At 37.7% G+C, this 20,647-nt stretch overlaps 3 protein-coding genes across 12 annotated transcripts; 2 read left to right on the top strand and 1 right to left on the bottom strand.

Moving 5' to 3' along the window:
• Positions 1–8,300: 8,300 nt before the first annotated feature.
• Positions 8,301–9,214, top strand: LOC115725336 (dirigent protein 19-like). Its single transcript, XM_030654819.2, has one exon. It carries the CDS (start codon positions 8,370–8,372, stop codon positions 8,937–8,939), a length of 570 nt encoding a protein of 189 aa, XP_030510679.2. The 5' UTR covers positions 8,301–8,369; the 3' UTR covers positions 8,940–9,214.
• Positions 9,215–14,445: 5,231 nt separating this feature from the next.
• Positions 14,446–15,371, top strand: LOC115725334 (dirigent protein 22). Its single transcript, XM_030654817.2, has one exon. The coding sequence runs from the start codon at positions 14,528–14,530 to the stop codon at positions 15,125–15,127; it is 600 nt and encodes a 199-aa protein (XP_030510677.2). The 5' UTR covers positions 14,446–14,527; the 3' UTR covers positions 15,128–15,371.
• A 756-nt stretch (positions 15,372–16,127) lies between these two features.
• On the bottom strand, positions 16,128–20,142 carry LOC115725215 (uncharacterized). Of its 10 annotated transcripts, XM_061117789.1 has the most exons (5): positions 19,956–20,142; positions 19,029–19,118; positions 18,444–18,559; positions 18,098–18,253; positions 16,128–17,999 (listed from the first exon to the last, which is right to left on the bottom strand). In XM_061117789.1, exon 5 carries the CDS (start codon positions 17,757–17,759, stop codon positions 16,404–16,406), a length of 1,356 nt encoding a protein of 451 aa, XP_060973772.1. In that variant the 5' UTR covers positions 17,760–17,999; positions 18,098–18,253; positions 18,444–18,559; positions 19,029–19,118; positions 19,956–20,142; the 3' UTR covers positions 16,128–16,403. The 10 variants fall into 10 exon arrangements, with proteins under 10 accessions (XP_060973772.1, XP_060973768.1, XP_060973770.1 ...); XM_061117785.1 differs by having other exon boundaries at positions 16,128–18,327; XM_061117787.1 differs by having other exon boundaries at positions 16,128–18,296.
• Between the last annotated feature and the right edge of the window lie 505 nt (positions 20,143–20,647).

Genomic DNA, 20,647 nt, shown 5'->3' with positions numbered 1-20,647 from the left:
TTCGGATGGGGGTTCGGATTTCCCGAACCGAATTCGGTTGGGCAACCGGTCTGTAGGTTGGGGGATTTTTCGAACCCTAGTTTTCCTCGTTTTTGGGTTTTTAGGGGTATTGCCATGCTTTTTATCGATAGGGAAACTTTTAGTTTCAAGTTTTAGTCCGGGAAGTGATTTAGCGTGTCACTTATAGCGTTGTGATTTTTATGGTTTAGGAGCCGATGTCCGCCGTTCGGCCTTCGGTTCCGGTCGGGTTGGCCTAAGGCACACCCGAAATCGAATCCGGGTAAGATTAGTATAACGGTATGCATATGTAGATTACATGTTTAGCGTGCATGTAGGAAGCCCGCTAGATTACATTAGATATGTATTTAGGCTTCGAACCATCCAACCCCGTCACGTCGGTACAGTGGAGTATGACCAACGGCGGAGTATGACCGGTTCGACCGATCAGCCGACACTTGGTTGGTGGTTCGGTGCTATTGACCTATCCCGTCGGTACAGTGGAGTATGACCGACGGCGGAGTATGACCGGTTCGACCGATCAGGAGGATACTTGTCAATAGTACCGTCCCCTGAACGTTCAAAACTCAGTACCATGTTGGACATGGCAGTAGTGCTCAGTACCATGTTGGACATGGCAGTAGCGGGACTCAGTATCGTGTTGGACACGGCGGTCAGTTTTATGTATGATATTATTATGCTTTTCTTACTGAGTCTGTCGACTCACAGTTTACGTTCATGTGTAGGTAAAGGCAAGGTCATGGGCGATGGACCGTGAGCCGAGCATATGAGATTGTACATGTCGGGGCGGTTAGGCCTGGAGCGTACGATCCTCGGGACGACAGTGGCCGAGATTTTTGTAACTGTCGTTAGACGACTTTCATTTTGATGTAAAAGTTAATCAGTTAAAACGTTTGTAAATGATTTTATAAATCGGGATCCCGAGACTTTTATAATATGTTTTACAAGTTTAATGAAAAAGGAAAAATTTTAATTAATCACGTTTTTCCATAAACCTCGTTGATTAGCAACGAGCTGCACAGTACGTTTAAAAATCACGTAATACGCCTAAGATAGTTAGGGTGTTACAATTTGGTATCAGAGCCGCCAGGTTGTCTTCCGAAGATCGTCACGACATGTACAATCATCATCAGCAGTTAGCTCGGTTCACGGTTCAGTAAGCCTTTATTGCTTTAGTAGTTTATTTTATTCAGTTATGAAAAAGAAAAGCCTGTTAGGAAGCATGTTAGTAGCCTGATAGTAGAATAGGCGCATGTTTCATTTCTAGTTTCCAAATTAAGCGGCATTAGTAAGCTCGCCTTGAATACGACCTGATATGCCAACTCTTGGTTTCGCAGGCGGTTCTAACTAGATGGACGCCAGGCGGACTACCAGGAGTCAGGGCAACTCCGTAGGGTCGAATCAGGGACAGGGAGCTCAGTTTCCCCCACCTGCTAGGGGCCGAGGCAGAGGTCCCCGAGGCAGGGCTCGTGGCCGGGGTGATGAAAACCCGCCACAGGCTGCCCAGGCTCCCCCAGCCGATCAGGGAGCCCCGAATTGGGAGTTGCGATTTGCGGAGATGCAAGCCCGGATCGAAGAACAAGACCTCGAGATTCAGAGGTTGAGACAGCAGGGTGCTCCTGCAGTTCCCGTGCCCGTAGTTCCAGTGGCACCTGCCCCTGCTGCCCAGGCCGAGATAGTGGTGGCGGCCCACAGATTGGAACCATTGTATGAGCGGTTCTGGAAGCAAGCACCTCCGGTATTCCTGGGAGGTCCAGATGTATCGAAAGCCGAGCAGTGGCTGACGGTGATCACCAGAATTCTGAATTTCATGGGTGTCACCGGTAATGACAGAGTGGTGTGCGCCACATTTCGGGCCTGTGAGGATGCCCTGGTATGGTGGGACATGGTGTCTCAGATTCACGATGTCACCACCATGACCTGGGAAAGGTTTCAGGAACTCTTCAACGCGAAATACTACAATGAGGCGGTCAGAAGCGCCAAGAGGAAAGAGTTTGTTCACCTGACCCAGCGGGAGAACATGAGCGTCACTGAGTATACTACTCAGTTTGACCGGTTGGCGAGGTTAGCCTCGGGAATTGTGCCGACCGACTTCAGCAGGAAGGAGAAGTATCTGGACGGGTTGAATCCCAAGATCAGGCATGACCTGATGATTACTACGGACGACAGCACCACCTATGCTCAGATGGTGGAGAAGGCACTGCGAGTTGAGGGCGCAGTGGGGTGCATGTCAGATTCAGTCAGTACTCCGGTTGGTGGCGGGGCTCCTACCTCTCCTGCATCAGGCTTTAGCAGGGGGAGTAGTGGTTCGGCCATTGATCAGAGGAAGAGGGCACCCACTGCTTCCGGCGGCCCGAGTCAAAACAAGAGGTTCCGGGGGAACCGCAACGAGAGGAGTCGTCTGGTGGTAATGAGACCCGATTCTCCTATCCCGAGTGCCCTAGCGCAAGAGGCATCATCGGGGTGAGTGCAAGGGGCGGGGATGCTTTCATTGTGGCATGCCCGGACACTTCAAGAGGGAATGTCCCCGGGCCCGCCGAGGCACCGAGAGCTCCGGCGATACCCACTCCGGCCTGTGGTGTTCGCTATCACGCAGCCGACGCAGATGCCAGCCCATCAGTTGTTACAGGTCAGCTTTTCATTAACAACTCGCTTTATTCAGTGCTGTTTGATTCTGGGGCTACACGCTCTTATGTGGCGGCCAGAGTCTTTAGTAAGTTGGGTAGACCCTATGATAGATATGAATCAGGGTTTGGAACCCTGTTACCTGGCGGAGAATTGGTTATCTCCAATAGGTGGATTAGGTCTATGCCGATCAGGATAGATGGTAGAGAGTTAAGCGCTGATCTGATAGAGATGAGCTTAGTCGAATTCGATATTATTTTAGGAATGGATTTCCTATCTAAATATTCGGCGAGCATTGACTGTAAGAGGAAGATGGTGGTCTTCCAACCGGAAAGTGAAGAACCGTTCGTGTTTGTGGGTTCGGTTCAGGGATCTCGGATCCCGGTGATCTCGGCTATGTCAGCGAGAGAATTATTGCACGGCGGGTGCTTAGGGTTTTTGGCCGTGGTGGTGGACACCACTCGGCCAGACACTATTCGGCCAGAGGACATCAGAGTGGTTCGGGAATTTTTGGACGTTTTTCCCGAAGAACTTCCAGGGTTACCACCTCAGCGGGAGATTGACTTCGTGATTGACTTGGCACCAGGGGTGGATCCGGTTTCCAAAGCCCCGTATAGGATGGCTCCAGCTGAACTTAAGGAATTAAAGATTCAGCTCCAAGGGTTGCTTGACATAGGGTTCATTCGGCCCAGTGTGTCACCTTGGGGAGCCCCGGTTTTGTTCGTGAAGAAGAAGGATGGATCTATGAGGATGTGCATCGACTACAGAGAGTTGAACAAGCTGACGGTGAAGAATAAATATCCATTACCTAGGATCGATGACTTGTTCGATCAGCTTCAGGGGAAGACGGTCTTTTCTAAGATTGATCTCCGTTCGGGTTATCATCAGTTGAGAATTCGAGAGGAGGACATTCCAAAGACGGCTTTCCGCACTAGGTATGGACACTACGAGTTTCTGGTTATGTCATTCGGACTAACCAATGCTCCTGCAGCATTCATGGACCTGATGAATAGAGTATTCAAGGATTTCCTCGATATCTGTGTGATTGTGTTTATCGACGACATCCTCGTGTACTCTCAGTCAGAAGAGGAGCATGAGTTACATCTTCAGATGGTGCTACAACGACTTCGAGAACACAAGCTCTACGCCAAGTTCAAGAAATGTGAGTTCTGGTTGTCTCAGGTGTCCTTCCTAGGGCACATTGTGAGTAAGGATGGGATCAAGGTGGATCCCGGGAAGATTGAATCCGTCAGGGATTGGCCGAGACCGAACACAGTGACAGAGATCAGAAGCTTCTTGGGATTAGCTGGGTACTACCGTAGGTTCATGGAGGGGTTCTCCAAAATTTCAATGCCCCTAACCGAGCTTACAAAGAAGAATCAGCGATTTATCTGGTCAGATAAATGTGAAGCTAGCTTCCAGGAGCTGAAGCAGAGATTGATTACTGCTCCAGTACTAGCTTTGCCTTCGGACGAGGAGAAGTTCGTAGTCTACTGTGATGCATCCAAACAGGGTTTGGGGTGCGTATTGATGCAAGCCGATCGGGTTATCGCTTATGCCTCCCGTCAGTTAAAGGATTATGAACAGCGATACCCGACTCATGATTTAGAATTGGCCGCAGTGGTTTTTGCACTGAAGATTTGGCGGCATTACCTTTATGGGGAGAAGTGCGAGATCTATACCGACCATAAAAGTCTCAAGTATTTCTTTACTCAGAAAGATTTGAACATGAGACAAAGGCGTTGGTTGGAGTTAGTGAAGGATTATGATTGCGAGATCCTCTATCATCCCGGAAAAGCCAATGTAGTGGCTGATGCCCTGAGTAGAAAGGGTCCCGGGCAAGTAGCTAGCATGGTTCAGATCTCACCTCAGCTAGCAGAGGATATGGTTAGATCCAGCATTGAGTTTGTGGTAGGTCAGCTTCACAACTTAACGCTGCAATCTGATCTGTTGGAAAGAATAAAGGTTGCTCAGATGACAGATCCGGAGTTAGTGAAAATCCGAGATGAGGTATTGGCTGGTCAAGCCAAAGACTTTTCAGTGTCAGATAGTGGGATGCTTTTGTATAAAGCCAGGGTTTGTGTCCCGAGCAGTGTGGACTTGAGAAACGAGATCTTTGAGGAGGCTCATTCTACCCCGTATTCTCTGCATCCCGGCACCACCAAGATGTACCAAGACTTGAAACCGTACTTTTGGTGGAGCGGTATGAAGAAGAATTTGGTAGAATTCGTATCGAGATGCCTCACGTGTCAGCAGATCAAGGCTGAACATCAGAGACCAGCAGGGTTGTTACAGCCTCTAACCCTACCAGAATGGAAATGGGAGGATATTACGATGGATTTTGTGGTCGGGTTACCTAGGACCACGGGTTTGCATGATTCCATCTGGGTAGTGGTGGACCGATTTACGAAATTCGCTCATTTTCGCCGGTCGAACAACATTTTCGGTGGATCGGTTGGCAGAACTGTACGTCAGGGAAATAGTGAGACTTCACGGGGTACCGAAGTCTATAGTTTCGGACAGGGATCCGAAATTCACCTCAAAATTTTGGCAAAGTTTGCAACGGGCAATGGGTACGAAGCTAAAATTCAGTACAGCATTTCATCCTCAGACAGATGGTCAGTCCGAAAGGACAATTCAGATATTGGAGGATATGTTGAGAGCCTGTGTTATGGACTTTGAGGGTTCATGGAGCAAATATCTACCGTTAATAGAGTTTTCGTACAACAACAGTTACCAGAGTACGATAGGGATGGCACCCTACGAACTGTTGTACGGTAGGAAATGTAGATCCCCTATCCACTGGGATGAGACAGGGGAGAGGAAATACCTAGGTCCGGAGTCAGTTCAGCGGACCAATGAGGCAATAGAAAAGATAAAAGCTAGAATGCTTGCCTCACAGAGCAGACAGAAGAGTTACGCAGATCCGAAACGTAGGGACGTTGAGTTCCGAGTAGGGGACCATGTGTTTTTGCGAGTATCTCCGATGAAGGGGATTAAACGTTTCGGGAAAAGAGGCAAGTTATGCCCTAGATTTACAGGACCTTTCGAGATTCTCGAGAAGATAGGTCAAGTGGCATATCGGTTAGCATTGCCTCCAGCTTTATCAGCAGTGCACAACGTATTTCATGTCTCAATGTTGAGAAAATACGTTTCAGACCCCTCTCATATACTCAGTTATGAGAGCCTTCAGCTTCAGTCAGATATGTCTTATGAGGAACAGCCAGTGCAGATCCTGGATAGAAAGGATAAAGTCCTTCGGAATAAGACCATAGCGTTGGTTAAGGTTCTCTGGAAAAACAGTAAGGTGGAAGAAGCCACCTGGGAGCTTGAGTCAGATATGCGAGCTCAATATCCAGAGTTATTCAGGTTAGATTTCGGGGACGAAATCCTTTTAAGGGGGGGATAGTTGTAAAGCCCGCTTAGTTAATTTGGAAATTAGCAGCTGTTTATGTTTAATCAGGAAATTATTTATAGCTATTTAAATAATTTATTATTGATTTATGGAATTCAGATATGCATGAGTATGTTATCAGTAGCTTTTATATTTCGCATTTCCGGTGTCCGGTATTTTGGAACGCGGCGTTTGGCTCAGTAGAAATCACAACTTAGTATGTTAGTATTTTGGGGACGGGTATTAGACATTGGGAATGTCGGGAATGGCCGGGAATTTAGAATGTCCCAAAAATACCCCTTTAGTATGATTTTCATGATTTTATGGTGGAGGGGCAAAATGGTCTTTTTGCCCCATTAGTGTTTTGTCTTATGTGATTTATTAAATGGAAAAGTAAGGATTATTTTATTATTGCATGGCTGAAAAGGATTTAATGAAATGGTATTATATGACATTTGTTTCACTCATTTTCCAACACTTAGTCAATTTTGAAAGAAAATTCCAAAAACTCACACACACAAGCTCTCTCTTTTCCTCTCTTGTTCGGCCAAGCTTGGGGAGCAGCTAGGGCTGGATTTCCTTGTTGATTTCAAGTCATTTTAGCAAGATCATAGTGATTGTTAGTTGAGGTAATTCTTGGCTTAAGTTCTTACTTGTTTTTATTGAAAAAAATGATGAAAAGTGATGAATGCATGCATGATTTTAGTTGATTTTGGCTGTTGTGTTTTGAGGTTAATTTGTGTGATTCAAAGCATGTTTATGTGATAAATAATTGGATTGTTTGAAGCATGCTAGATAGGGTGTTCAAAGCTTCTAGTTTCTTTGTTAAAAAGTTATGAATTTTGAAAGAAAATGTGATGTTTTGTTTCTGTGAATTGCTGGATGTTGTTGTTTGTTTTCAGAGGTTATATTATGCTAGTTTAAGAGGTTTTAAGCTAGTTTGATTGCTGTTTAGGTGGTTTTGCTCAAGCTTGAGTTTGGAACTCAAAGCTTGAGCTCCAATGGCATATTTTGTGTATGTGGTTTCTGGGTAGGTTTGATGCCTTGGAATTGTTATTTGGGGCATATAGAACAGGTCTGGAAAGTTTGGGACCAATTGGGGTTGAATTGGTCAAGTTATGAGATTTTATGGTTCTTGCTCGCGAGGAACCGGAATTCGGTTGTGCATCGGGAATTCGGATGGGGTTGATTTCCCGAACGGAATTCGGTTAGAGGGCAATCTGTGGGTTGGGGGATTTTTCGAACCACTAGTTTTCCTCGTTTTTGGGTTTTTAGGGGTATTGCCATGCTTTTTATCGATAGGGAAACTTTTAGTTTCAAGTTTTAGTCCCCGGGAAGTGATTTAGCGTGTCACTTATAGCGTTGTGATTTTTCTGGTTTAGGAGCCGATGTCCGCCGTTCGGCTTCATTCCGGTCGGGTTGACGGCACACACCGAAATCGGAATCCGTGTAAGATTAGTATAACGGTATGCATATGTAGATTACATGTTTAGCGTGCATGTAGGAAGCCTGCTAGATTACAGTAGATAGGGATTTAGGCTTCGAACCATCCAACCCTGTCACGTCGGTGCATGTGGCCGGAGTATGACCGAAGGCGGAGTATGACCGGGTTCGACCGATCAGCCGACACTTGGTTGGTGGTTCGATCTTATTGACCTATCCCGTCGGTACGGCCGGAGTATGACCAACGGCGGAGTATGACCGGTTCGACCGATCAGGAGGATACTTGTCAATAGTACCGTCCCCTGAACGTTCAAAACTCAGTACCATGTTGGACATGGCAGTAGTGCTCAGTACCATGTTGGACATGGCAGTAGCGGGACTCAGTATCGTGTTGGACACGGCGGTCAGTTTTATGTATGATATTATTATGCTTTTCTTACTGAGTCTGTCGACTCACAGTTTACGTTCATGTGTAGGTAAAGGCAAGGTCATGGGCGATGGACCGTGAGCGAGCATATGAGATTGTACATGTCGGGGCGGTTAGGCCTGGAGCGTACGATCCTCGGGACAGCAGGGCTGAGATTTTTGTAACTGTCGTTAGACGACTTTCATTTTGATGTAAAAGTTAATCAGTTAAAACGTTTGTAAATGATTTTATAAATCGGGATCCCGAGACTTTTATAATATGTTTTACAAGTTTAATGAAAAAGGAAAAATTTTAATTAATCACGTTTTTCCATAAACCTCGTTGATTAGCAACGAGCTGCACAGTACGTTTAAAAATCACGTAATACGCCTAAGATAGTTAGGGTGTTACACGTAAACTATAGTAGGATAAATCTCATAATTAATCTCATTAATTACTACTTTTTCTCTAAATCTCAAAACCATGGCATCACCAGCTCTCACAATCATCTCTTTCCTTCTAACCCTAACCCTAGCTTTCGCCCTTGGAAAAGCCGAAGATGGTTTCGTCAAAGCCATGGATAGGAAGCTTCTAGGGCTAAAAAACCAAAAGTTAAGCCACTTCCGATTCTACTGGCACGACATATACAGCGGAAAAAACCCTAGCGCGATGGCAATAGTCAGACCACCGAAAAACACATCGAAAAATGGGTTCGGGTTTATTAGCATGATAGACAATGCATTGACAGAAGGGCCAGAACTAAGCTCAAAGTTGCTTGGAAAAGCTCAAGGGTTTTATGGGTTAGCTTCACAAACTGATGGTGCCCTAGTTATGGCTATGAATTTTCATATAATTCAAGGGAAATACAATGGGAGCACTCTCACCATTCTTGGTAGAAACCAAGTGTCTGATAAGGTTAGAGAAATGCCTGTGATTGGAGGAAGTGGTCTTTTTAGGTTTGCAAATGGCTATGCTCATGCTAGTACTTACTCATTTGACACTTCTACTGGAGATGCTGTAGTTCAATATAATGTTTATGCTCTTCATTACTAGCTATATATTTACTTAATGAAGACATATATATATATATGTAATACTATATATATGTATATGATCACTCCATGCTTTGGTACTTTGATGAATTTATTATAATGTGTTTTTGTTTTTAATTATGGATAATATTTACTTGTGTTTCTGTCATGATTATAATGTATTTAGTTTACATATAGTGGCAATATTGTCATATTTTAATTAATTAATAAGATTGATTTATATATTATTATTTATTTCATACAAACTTAATAAAGAAAAAGAAAAAGCTCTTCATCCACACCTTTGATGATGATCTTATTCCTATTAGGCACCATGCCTAGCATTACCACAGGTATTGCCTGCTGGCCACTATTATAAAATGGCCTTTTTCTGTCGTTCAACATGACAATCAAAGCTCGAGACCGATCAAACAAATTAGTGCTAAAATTTTTGATTAAAAATAAAAAAAAATTGTGACTATTATTAATTATCATTCTTATGTTGTGACTAAAAAGTTCGCCGCTAAATGTATTATACTACAAAAAATATTACTTTTAATCACAATAAAATTTGTGACTAAAAGTAAAAATATTGTGACTATCTTACTTCTGGTCATGCTTTGAGTTAATTCGGTTCTTTTTTGCTTGTTCTGTGTTGGTTCTTCTAGCTTCTATGTTTGTTGTTTTTGCTGGTTGTTGTTGTTCATCTCCTGTAGTTTGTTGGTGCCTCTGTTAGTTTATGGCTAGGCGGTTTGTTTGGCCTTTGGCCTTGTTTTGTTCTCTTTGTTGGTTCTGTTGTAACCGTTCACCCAAAAAAAAAAATATTCTTATGTTGTGACTAAAAAGTCTATGGCTAAAGGTATTAGTCACAAAAATTACAATTTGTCATGACTAAATGTGGTTTTAGTCACAATACTTGTTGTAACTAAAAGTAAATTAGTGACAACTTATGTCTAAATACTATGTTTTATTAGTCACAAGTATTTTTTTGTTGTGATTAACAAAAAATTGATATTGTACCTAAAAAGTTGTCACTAAAAGTAGTTATTTTCTGTAGTGCGACGCAAAGCAAAACTTTTTTGTGTCGATTGTAAACGGACACTAACTTATTGCGTTAGTTGTGAGTGAACCGACGGTAAAAATTAAGTTGATTTAAAAGAAGAAAAAAAAAAGAAATATATCTCACCTATAGGCCAAGCCCATTTAACTAAACCTAACCCTAATTGTATATAAACCGAAATATACCTCTTTAACACGCAACATAAAAAATGAGAAAATTACACTATAATTCTTTTAATTTGATGTTTTTAATATTTACCATTTTTTTAAAAAATTTATTATGTTTACCAATTTTCCATTCATTCTACCAATTTTAGCCTATATCACTTCACAATAATTTTCATTCTTAATCAAAATTGTGTCCCAACTTTCTCACAAACCTACACATCCATCTATAAAGAACAGGCTGTTCATCCGATCCAATCCGCACTTTTTTAGTCAAACAACATCCAATCCGCACTAAGTGCGGATTTTATTTTTTGGATCCAATCCAATCCGCACAATAGCTCAAATCTAATCCAATCTAATCCGCAAAAGTGCGGATTGGATCGGTTACTTTAGATTGGTTACTTTTTAATATTAAATTATTTAATATTTATGAAAAAATATTTTTTTTTTCACATAACTAGCAACAAAATAAAACAAATTATAGTTATTTTATGTCTCCAACAATATATTAAATAAAATAAAATAACAAATAAAAAATTTAGAGGAAGAAAAAAAATTGTATATATAAAAAAAATATTTAATTTTATTTTAAATTGTATGTAGAAAAAAATAAATAAGAATAGAATATACATTTTATCTATTAAATTTTGCAATATAATTGTATTATATGTATTCGACTTTTAAATTACTATTTTCTTTATATTAAAATGTTATTTGTATGTATAATTTTTTTAATTTTGTTATAAATATGTGTGGATTGGATTGGATCGGTTACTTTTACATGTCAATCAACATCCAATCCGCACAAGTGCGGATTTTAAATTTTCCAATCCAATCCAATCCGCACAAGTGCGGATATCCGCACTTTGCGGCTTGGATTGGATTGGATCGGTTATTTTATGAACACCCCTAAAAGAACACAAATCTATTGTGTTTGAAATTATGTTTTAGTTATGTAAGTGTGTGAGAATAATTTGGGTACAATATAAATCTGAATTAAATTTCATTTAGAGATAAATTTAATTAATATATAAAAAAATGGATATTTTTCAACTTCTCCTAATTTTTTGGAGATGCACGTATGGGCCGGAGACCCAAATATGATGTGGATTAATGAAAATCAGTTGTCATATATCCTAAAAAAAAAGGTCACCTCATATATCACTTATAAGCCACCAACCATCCAACTCAAAGAAATGATGTGAAGTCCATTATGGAGTCTTTCTACTTAACCAAAGTGAGCATTTTGAATTCTTACATCCACAAGATCATTTTCATGTATATATATGGACCATATTTAATCTATTTCCAACAAAAATAAACACCAAAGTTGATAAAATTACTACTCACAAATAAGATAAAAATAAATACAAAATAGACATAAATAACACAAATCATCCAACTACACATCATGTATATATTAGTCTAAATTAAGTGCCTTTGATAACTCTATGCTCAATGTGTGAATCGGATTTGAAGCATATTTGTCAGTTGTATGTAAGGTGCTCATTCAATTCAATTTATATATAATATAATGAAACTCCTCATTTAATCCAATTAATAAATTTGCTATAAGTTTTATTAAATAAATATAAATTTTATGTGAATTATATTTGTTTATCGAAATTTTTAAAAACTAATAAATATTTTAAGAGATTTTTTTTTTTTTTTTTTTGAATGAAATTTTAAGAGATTTAAGCTAAAGAAAAGAAAAGAAATTAGAAAGAAAAATAACACACGGGTTTAATGTGGTTCATACATTAATGAGTCTTAGTCCATGAGATAATTTTATAAGTTTTTAGTAATGGAGTTTTTACAGCTCTAGCTAGTACTTTTTTGTGATTTCTCAAGGTTGTGAACCCTTTGTATGGAGGAGATAATGACTTATTTATAGATAATCATGATAGATGGGTCGAACGAATTTGGGCCTAACTAGGGTTTTGGGGTGTAGAAAATAGCCCACTAGCTAATAGGGTGGTATACATATTTGAGCATTATTTGACTTATTGGGCCGAGTAGGTGAGGCTCGATTCTTGAAAGCATTCAGTCGTATAGATAAGAGTACTGTTGACAGTAACAAGCAAGGTCGTGAGTCGTTGTTTGGAAAGGGAATATCAGAAGTGAGGTGCGATGCTCAAAAAGGTAATCTCATTTTTGTCGTATGCCTTTCCAAAGGTTGGTAAAGGGGGCAAGTCCCCAGAATTTTCAAGATTGTGTCAGAGATGTGACACATAAGCAGTTCCCGGGACCATAGACAGTCTCAAGTACCTTTCCAGCTTCCATTTCCAAATGACCCCTGAGGGCACTTCCGTCTAATTTGAGATTCTAGTTAGTCTGATTGATCTTTTGAAAAGTGTACATTTGTCGTATCTGGTGCCATAGATTCAGAGTGTTGGACTTAATCTGAACAACCCCTATCCAGATTCGCCCTTATAATCAAGAAAAACTACCATCTTAATTTTCTTAGGCCCGTTGAGGACATGATGCCTATTAGGCCTTTGTGAGAGGTCACACATTGCCTATCTGAAAACATAGATAACAATACTTTTAAGAAATTTGAGTACTCGCATAATTTAGGGGTGTTCATTGGATCACATCCAATATTTTTAGGCCTATCTAGATTCGATCCAATTATATATTCGATGTTAGATTTTATTATCTGAACCGATTAATTTCAATCATCCTCAATCCAACATCTAATTGATATGTTAGATTGGATCAGTTCTATTCATTGAATGTATTTCATATATATTTATTAGTTTAATTTGTGTTTATCCAATATTTTAGATCTAGTATTTTTAGATAGGATCGAATTCATCTAATATTTTAGGTCTAGTATGTATTGAATTAGATTGGATCTGTCCAATCTAAGACAAAAAAAAAGTAAAATGTTAATGTTAATTTTTATATATACATATATATTTTACGTATAACAATATAAAATCTAATTACTCATCTAAATTAAATGAAAATACTTACTACAAGAAATATCACTTTTGCCAGTGCAGTTCTCTACTATGCTAGTAAAAGTAACTTTTACCAGCATCTCGCAAACTGTGCTGGAAAAAATGTCAAAGTTTTACTATCGTATTTACATGCTGAAAAAAGTCATTTTTGTCAGTGCATTTCATTTTATGCTAGCAAATGTTCTAATACCAACATCAATTTGCCAATCCTTTTTACCAACACCAAAAGTAGATTCTGTTTTTCCAGCACAATACTAAACTTTTGCCAACGCAAAATGTGCTGGAAAAAGTAACATCTTGACTAATCAGTTCGATTGGATGTTAGATGTGTTGAATTTTTGGACACTCTATCCAACATTCGATCCGATTCGATCCAATTGGATATTCAAAAATAATATTCAATCTGATTTGATCATAATTGGATATCTAATATGTTTGGCAGTCAGTTCTAATTGGAGCGATCAATTGTTATTAGATTGAATCAATTTATGCACACCCCTATCGCATCTTTAGGAATATTGCAATATTGCTCCATTTATGACAAAATAAATAAAGAAAAATGATGATGAAAAGAAAAAAAAAATAAAGAGAACAAGAAGATGATTATTTGGTTCTTATACCATGATAAAACATAGAGAAACAAAATATGAGTGAGATGAAATTAATAAATTACATAGAGAATATGTATTAATGATTTATAAGTAGTTACATAAAATTGTAACCATAAGCACATGGCCTAATAGAAATAACAATAAACTAATAAAACAATCGTTAATTAGCATGTAAGTAATAAGTAGTATGGGATTAATTTAATCTTAAAACTAATTGATAATTATTTTCTCTTAATAAGTATTACATGATATGGGGTCATGCACCAAAACTAACTTCCCCTAAAAATAGTGCATTTTAGAAATTCATTATAGTAATGCTAAAATGGAATAGTGTTACCTATTATATGTGTCAATATTATTATTAGTCTAGTTAAGTATCGGGTCTCATATAGTTTAATATAATAAGTTTTAAAGAGTGTCCCTAGTTAATCAATCTTAAAATAACATCTAGAGACTATTAGTATCCAATAACAATCGTTATGTATATACTACTCATCTTGATTATCTTGATTTACTAATTAATTGATTGATTACAATTGTCTAGGTGACAAATTAAATTAGGTGAGAATTGATCACTACTTCCCACCTGTCCAACTCTTTATTCTTTTGGTTGGTTACTACAATGATGGTTGACAATCTCATAAAAAAAGAAATAAATAAATAAAAGCACATTGTTAATTTTTCCCACTATATATATAGACCATTGCAAAGGCAAAGAAAAATTATTTATAAGTGTAACATATATTTATATGATATCATCATCAACATTTGTGCATTGATATAATATTCTCCTACATATATATCCCATGGCAGATAATAATTGTCAATTCTACACATTAACTCTCTTATTCATATCTTCATTATGCATATTAAGCATAGCCCTAATCATCAAAGAAGATCAAAACAACAAAAGTTTTGCCAAAACCCTAGACCCTAACACACTAAACCTCAATAAGCAACAAAAGCTCACACAATTCCACTTCTATTGGCATGACATAGTGAGTGGTAAGAAGCCAAGCTCAGTGATGGTAATCCCACCTCAAGCCAACTACTCCTCGACGAGTTTCGGGATGGTGGCGATGATCGACGATCCTCTAACCGAAGGGCCCGAGCTAAGCTCCAAGATTGTGGGAAAGGCACAAGGGTTTTATGGGTCAGCATCACAAGAAGAGGTTGGCCTTATTATGGCCATGAATTTTGCTTTTAGTGAAGGAAAATATAATGGAAGTACCATAACTATTCTTGGTAGGAACACTGTTTTTTCTAAGGTAAGAGAGATGCCTGTGATTGGAGGAAGTGGCATGTTTAGGTTTGCTAGAGGTTATGTTCAGGCTAGGACTCATCAATTCACTCCATCTAGTGGAGATGCCATTGTTGAGTACAATGTTTTTGTTTTGCACTATTGATTATCATTGTTAATATTATCAAATCATAAGATCTTGATTTTGATCAATATAGATAATATCATGCATATTATGATGATCATCCATGTTGTTGTTGTATGTGACTTGTGTTTGTGTGGTGGTTAGCTTTTTTTTTTATTTATTTATTTATTTTAGGTGAGATTTGACACCCCACTAAATAAAAATAATGTATGATTTCTAATTAGAGTGGTTTTATATTATTTCTTGTAATTATTACACGTTTTAACTTCAAATGTTGTTGATTAATTTAGTCCTATAGATTAGACAATGTACCAAATATAGTTGTTTAATTACACATATATAATATGTTTGGTGTGGGAGTTATCTCTCTAGTAGTCTAACTAATTTTTATTATATATTACTTCTTAAATTTTGGGACACCTTTTAATTTTTTGGACACCTTTTATTGATGCATTAAATTATAAATGAATGCTTATGCTTGTATTGTCGTCTTTATTTTTATTGTGTATGAAAGACATTTATATTTGTAACACTGCCTTTTAGTGACACATGATATTACAATTAAGAGTAAATACTATTTTATTTTGTTGAATGGACCATCGATTTTGTTAAATGACAATTTAAATCGTGTGTTTACTAAAATAGTAGAATCTGAACTTAATTTTTGTCTTTTTTTAGTATAATCATGCATAATTCTATCACGAACAAATGCAATAAAATATAATGATCATAACACCTTCATATTAAGTTATTATTAAGTTTTAATTTGACAAAAATTAAATTCAAAATCTATTTTGTACACTTTTAGTATACACAATGTGAGAATTGTTATTGACAAAATAAATGATTCAATCGATAAATTTTGCAAAATACTAAATTAGGAGACATATCGTATTAATGATTCCAAAATATATTTACATAACTACCACCAATATGAGAGGAACATTAACAACACCTGAAATTAGAACAAATCTCTCTCTATATATATTCCACATTAATTGTAATTAATATGTAAGAGGGATTTCTTCAATTATGTAATCAGTCTTATTTAGTCTCTGAAGATTATTGTTTTACAAAATTTCCCACCATTCTTATCTAATACAATATCAAAAACAATACAATTTCAAGCTTGTTTATTAATATATGATTAGTCAAGTGTGTCTTTCTAATTTACAGCAACAAAAACAGCATATTATATAGCAATTCATTGAAGAAAAACTCACACAAGATTAGTGTGCCTACGCTATAGCAAGAAATCGATATCGACCAAACTAGATCAATCTGATGTGCTCAGAATCTACTGATGTCTACCAAGATCAATCTGATCTCTCCCTGGTACTATGTCGATACCGAGAGGGGAATGCTCTAAGGAAGCTTCTGGCCTCCTCAAATCTAATTCCAGTTCCTTCTGCTTCAGTTGCAGTACTTTCCGCTCGTTCTCTAATCTCATTCTCTCATTTTCCAACCTCAGTCTTTCCAACTCTCTGTCTTTCTTGCTGCAGTATCTCAGCCACCTAAACCGCTGCTTCTCGAGTTCAAGGGCTTGAGCCTGGAAATTGATTCTCTGCTCTTGGAGATGCAATTTTTGTTTCTCAACCCACTCCTTCCGCTCCCATAATGATTTTGTGGGATCTTGGAAAAACCCCATCATTTCACCTTCAAAAGTTTCCTGAGGTGATGTCCAGAAATGGGCATCATCGTCATTCATCCTCTTCCTGTCACCGAAATGTCTCATCCTCTCCTCATCATTGTCGTTGTGATGATCATCTTCATTGTCCAAATCATCTTCCTCACTATCGTGATTTTCCTCAGCATCTTCCTCAGATGGATTACTGTCTTTCGAGCACCTAAGAGGTAAAGAACAACCTTGTAAATCAATATCGTGACAATCGGGTATCATTTGCCCATTATGATAAGCACACATTTCCTTGTAAAATAAGTGTTTTGAGCTCAATATCTTTTTAACATCATCTTTTGCCTTAGCTGAAAGCTGAGGCATTGAGTCCATAAGAGCAGGGTTCTCCACGACTCTACAACTCGTTCCCCTCCCGAGAATGTCATTCAACCTTTTGTACCTTTTGTTCAAGTCATTAAACTTGTCTTCACACTGTTGAGGAGACACATGACAACCTTTTTTGATCATTATCTTAGAAACCGTTTTCCACTTACCTTTCTTCTGTAAAATACCAGATTTTCTCTTTGGCCCGTCCCCACCAGCAATCATTCCATCATCACCCACACAAGCAACCACAGCAATAAGAAGCTTAACTACATGATCAGTCCACTTCATTCGCTGCCACGGAGATCCCTTTTTCCCCTTTGCTCCATCATAATTCTCACCACTCCCATCTTCCATATAACTCGGTTCATCTTCTTCACTCATGTTATAACTATGACTACTGGTCATCGGGGCAACTGCTTTCCCTTTTCCAAACACAGAAATGCCTTTCGATGTTGATCCTTTCACTTCCATAAGGGTAATGGGATGGTGTTCACTCTCAATGCCACCTATTATATTCATATGATGTGGGTGTGCTAATGTGGAATGACCCAACTGGCTTGTTTGGTGTCTATGAATTGATGACTCTAAGTCTAGTAACCCCCCATTTGGACCTGACAAAAACCCGCCTCCCAAACCTGAATTATCCATCATAGGACACTCAATACCAAAACCAAACACAGTTCTTAGACCATGTAATCATTCAGACAACAGAGAACCCAAATCTATCTGCCAACCAAACAAAAAGTAATTGGAAAAATGAAATTTCCATACCAAACAACCACTCATGACCTGCAGACCCTAATTTCAGTGATGGGAAAAGAGGATGTTTCAACAAAAATCAAGGTATCACTCCAAGGTTTAACAAGTTCTGGGACTGTAACAGGCGTTGTCCTAGAAAGTTAAAAAGAAAAGTTCAATACAACAACAGATAATAACTAACATTCTAAAAATAGAAATATAAACCTAAACAGGAAGTTATTCGAGCTTACCTTTAATAATTCACACCACAACGAAGATTTAAGACTAAATCTAAGCAGAGAAAAATATTTGATACTTTGAACTCAATTTGGGATGGAAGAAAGTCGATGCTTTTCAAGGTCAGTACTTTTTACTCCTTTTTGAGCAGGATCAAAGATCTCCTTCAGCTGAGTCATGGAATTGTAAACCCTTAAATCCTCCTTCGCCATTCTTGGTCAAGAAATTCAGAAAAACCGTAACACTAATTCCACAAAATTATTCAGTACAAAAACAAAACTCATAAAACCAATTAATATCAGTACATAAACATTACAAAAACAATATCAGCAATAATCACTTTCAGAGAAGATAGAATACCAAATGGAAATGGAGAGGGGATAGGTGTTGGACGTGACTGGGAGTGGTTTGGTGCTGTGCCGTGGCTAGGTGGCTTTGGTGGAGTTGTCCGTGACTGGATGGAGTGTTTTTTGTGGCTGGCATAACAAATACAACCTTTTAAATGTTATGTCTCAAATTTACTTAATGGCATTTTGGTCACCTAAGATTATAAATGTATGGTAATTACAAATATAATCTTTTAGATACTATATTTCACACTCACAGCTTTAATCATTCTATCATATGCAATATTGTTCAAAGCTTTAATAATTATATTTCTTTACTCCAACCCAAATTTCCTATTCTTTGCATCTCTACCTCCCAATTCTGTGTTCTCATTTTCCTTCTCTATTGAAACAATAAAAGCAGTAACTGTTGAGGGGTAAAATATAGCGAAGGCCCAAAGAAATACCCCCAATCCATAAAATGAAATGATTATCCAAACTATAGAACGAGAGAAAGGCAATTCCATCCGAACAAGAGAAAATACCAGTATAGAACCATAAAATCCTTCTGAGCAAGAAAGGTAAGAAAGTGAATATGATTAAGATAAGAAGAGATTACCAAAACAGAAAAGGGACCCCGCGAAAATTAGCTCAATCGGGTATTAGTATAATAGCGTGGGCTACCTGAGCTACAACGAACATGTGACACCTAGTCCGAGGGACAAAGAGAGGGTCTAAATATGGAAAAGGGGGTATAATATGCTACAAAAATACTTTTATCTTTAAATTCTATATTAAGCTGCTGAAGTTTGAAAATATTCAGATTTAACAACATACTCCACATCCTTCTTTACTAGTAAGATATAAGAAATAAGAACACATCCTTCCTAGAAAGGAGCTAAGAACATTCAATGTTGAGATACTTAAATAAGGGGAAGAAAAAAAAGACCAAATGACCAAAATTGGCTCTAGTTAAAGCATGCATTTGCATTATTAGGTTCAAAGGTTGGAAACAACACATACATCCATATCAACCCAGCTTGCTTGCTGAACAAATCAATAAGCAACAATTCAATCCATTTGACAATAATAAGGTTCTAGGATATATTGATCAATATTCTTGGGTAGGTGAATCAATATTTACTCACTAGAAAATACACACCAATACAAATTAAATTATTATTTAGAAAGCCTTAAACTACATTCAACAACAGTATAAACATCTTCAACAAATTTTTCTTCACTTTTATTCTTTTAAGGATAAATTATTTGTAAAAAAGGAACTGAATTTAAATTCCAAAATCATTAATCAAGAAATTACTCCTATAAACTCTGACTTAACATTCATTTCCTCTTGTTTTTTTTTTTTCCATTCCTTCTGTTTTTTCCAAACACTTGTATTTGGTGATTGTTCAATCAAGACCACTCCATTTTCAGGCAAATTTTTATGAATATAGATTCAAAAACAACGAGAAACAACATTTACAGAGTTCAAAATATCAGATTTTAAACAAAACCAAAAAAAGGTGAGCATAGATGAACTGACCTCGGATCGGAGTGGAGGTGGATCAGGCGTCGTCGGAGTTTGGAGGTGAAGGGACTGATGAGTCCACCTGCGTTGCCGCCGTCAGCGTCGTCGCCGTCGTCGTCGGGAGAGGCCGGTAGCGTGATGCGTTGTCGGGAAGAGAGAAGAGGGTTGAGACTTGAGAGAGTTCTAATAATAATAATAATAATAATAATGATTAATTGTTTAGGGGTTTTATTATTATTTGAGTAATTTTTGGTATATACTTAAGTTTAATTTTGAGTTGCATGTGTTAAGTAAATTGTTATGGTATGCCATATCCAAAAAAAAAAAGTAAATTGTTATGTGGCGATCTGTGATTAGTTCAAGTTATTAAATTTTTTTAAAAAAAAAAAATAGTTTAAATATACTAATTAAAAGTGACACCTCGATAATGACTTAATATTTGATGTTCAGTACTTACAGAATTCTAGAAATATAACTTAAATATTATTACTGCTAAAAATGAAACTTAAATATTTATTCGTAACCGAAAGTTAAACATTAATATTTATGCTGTAAATTACCATTATTATTATAATCTTCTATTTTAAGTTTTATATTTAAGGGCAATTTTTACTATTCTATAATAAGTAATCTTCTTTTAGAATAGTTTTCTCAACTTTTTTTTAATAATATTGTTCGTTATAATTTTATTATTATCACTGTAATTT

Source organism: Cannabis sativa, chromosome 6 (assembly GCF_029168945.1).
Source record: "Cannabis sativa cultivar Pink pepper isolate KNU-18-1 chromosome 6, ASM2916894v1, whole genome shotgun sequence".
Lineage (NCBI taxonomy): Eukaryota > Viridiplantae > Streptophyta > Magnoliopsida > Rosales > Cannabaceae > Cannabis > Cannabis sativa.
The sequence above is the reverse complement of the archived record's forward strand: the minus strand, read 5'-3'. Positions and strand labels throughout refer to the sequence as shown.

Excerpts from the sequence above, each read along its gene's own strand:
- LOC115725336 (XM_030654819.2), top strand. The coding sequence starts at position 8,370 with ATGGCATCACCAGCTCTCACAATCATCTCTTTCCTTCTAACCCTAACC.
- LOC115725334 (XM_030654817.2), top strand. The coding sequence starts at position 14,528 with ATGGCAGATAATAATTGTCAATTCTACACATTAACTCTCTTATTCATA.
- LOC115725215 (XM_061117785.1), bottom strand. The coding sequence starts at position 17,759 with ATGATGGATAATTCAGGTTTGGGAGGCGGGTTTTTGTCAGGTCCAAAT.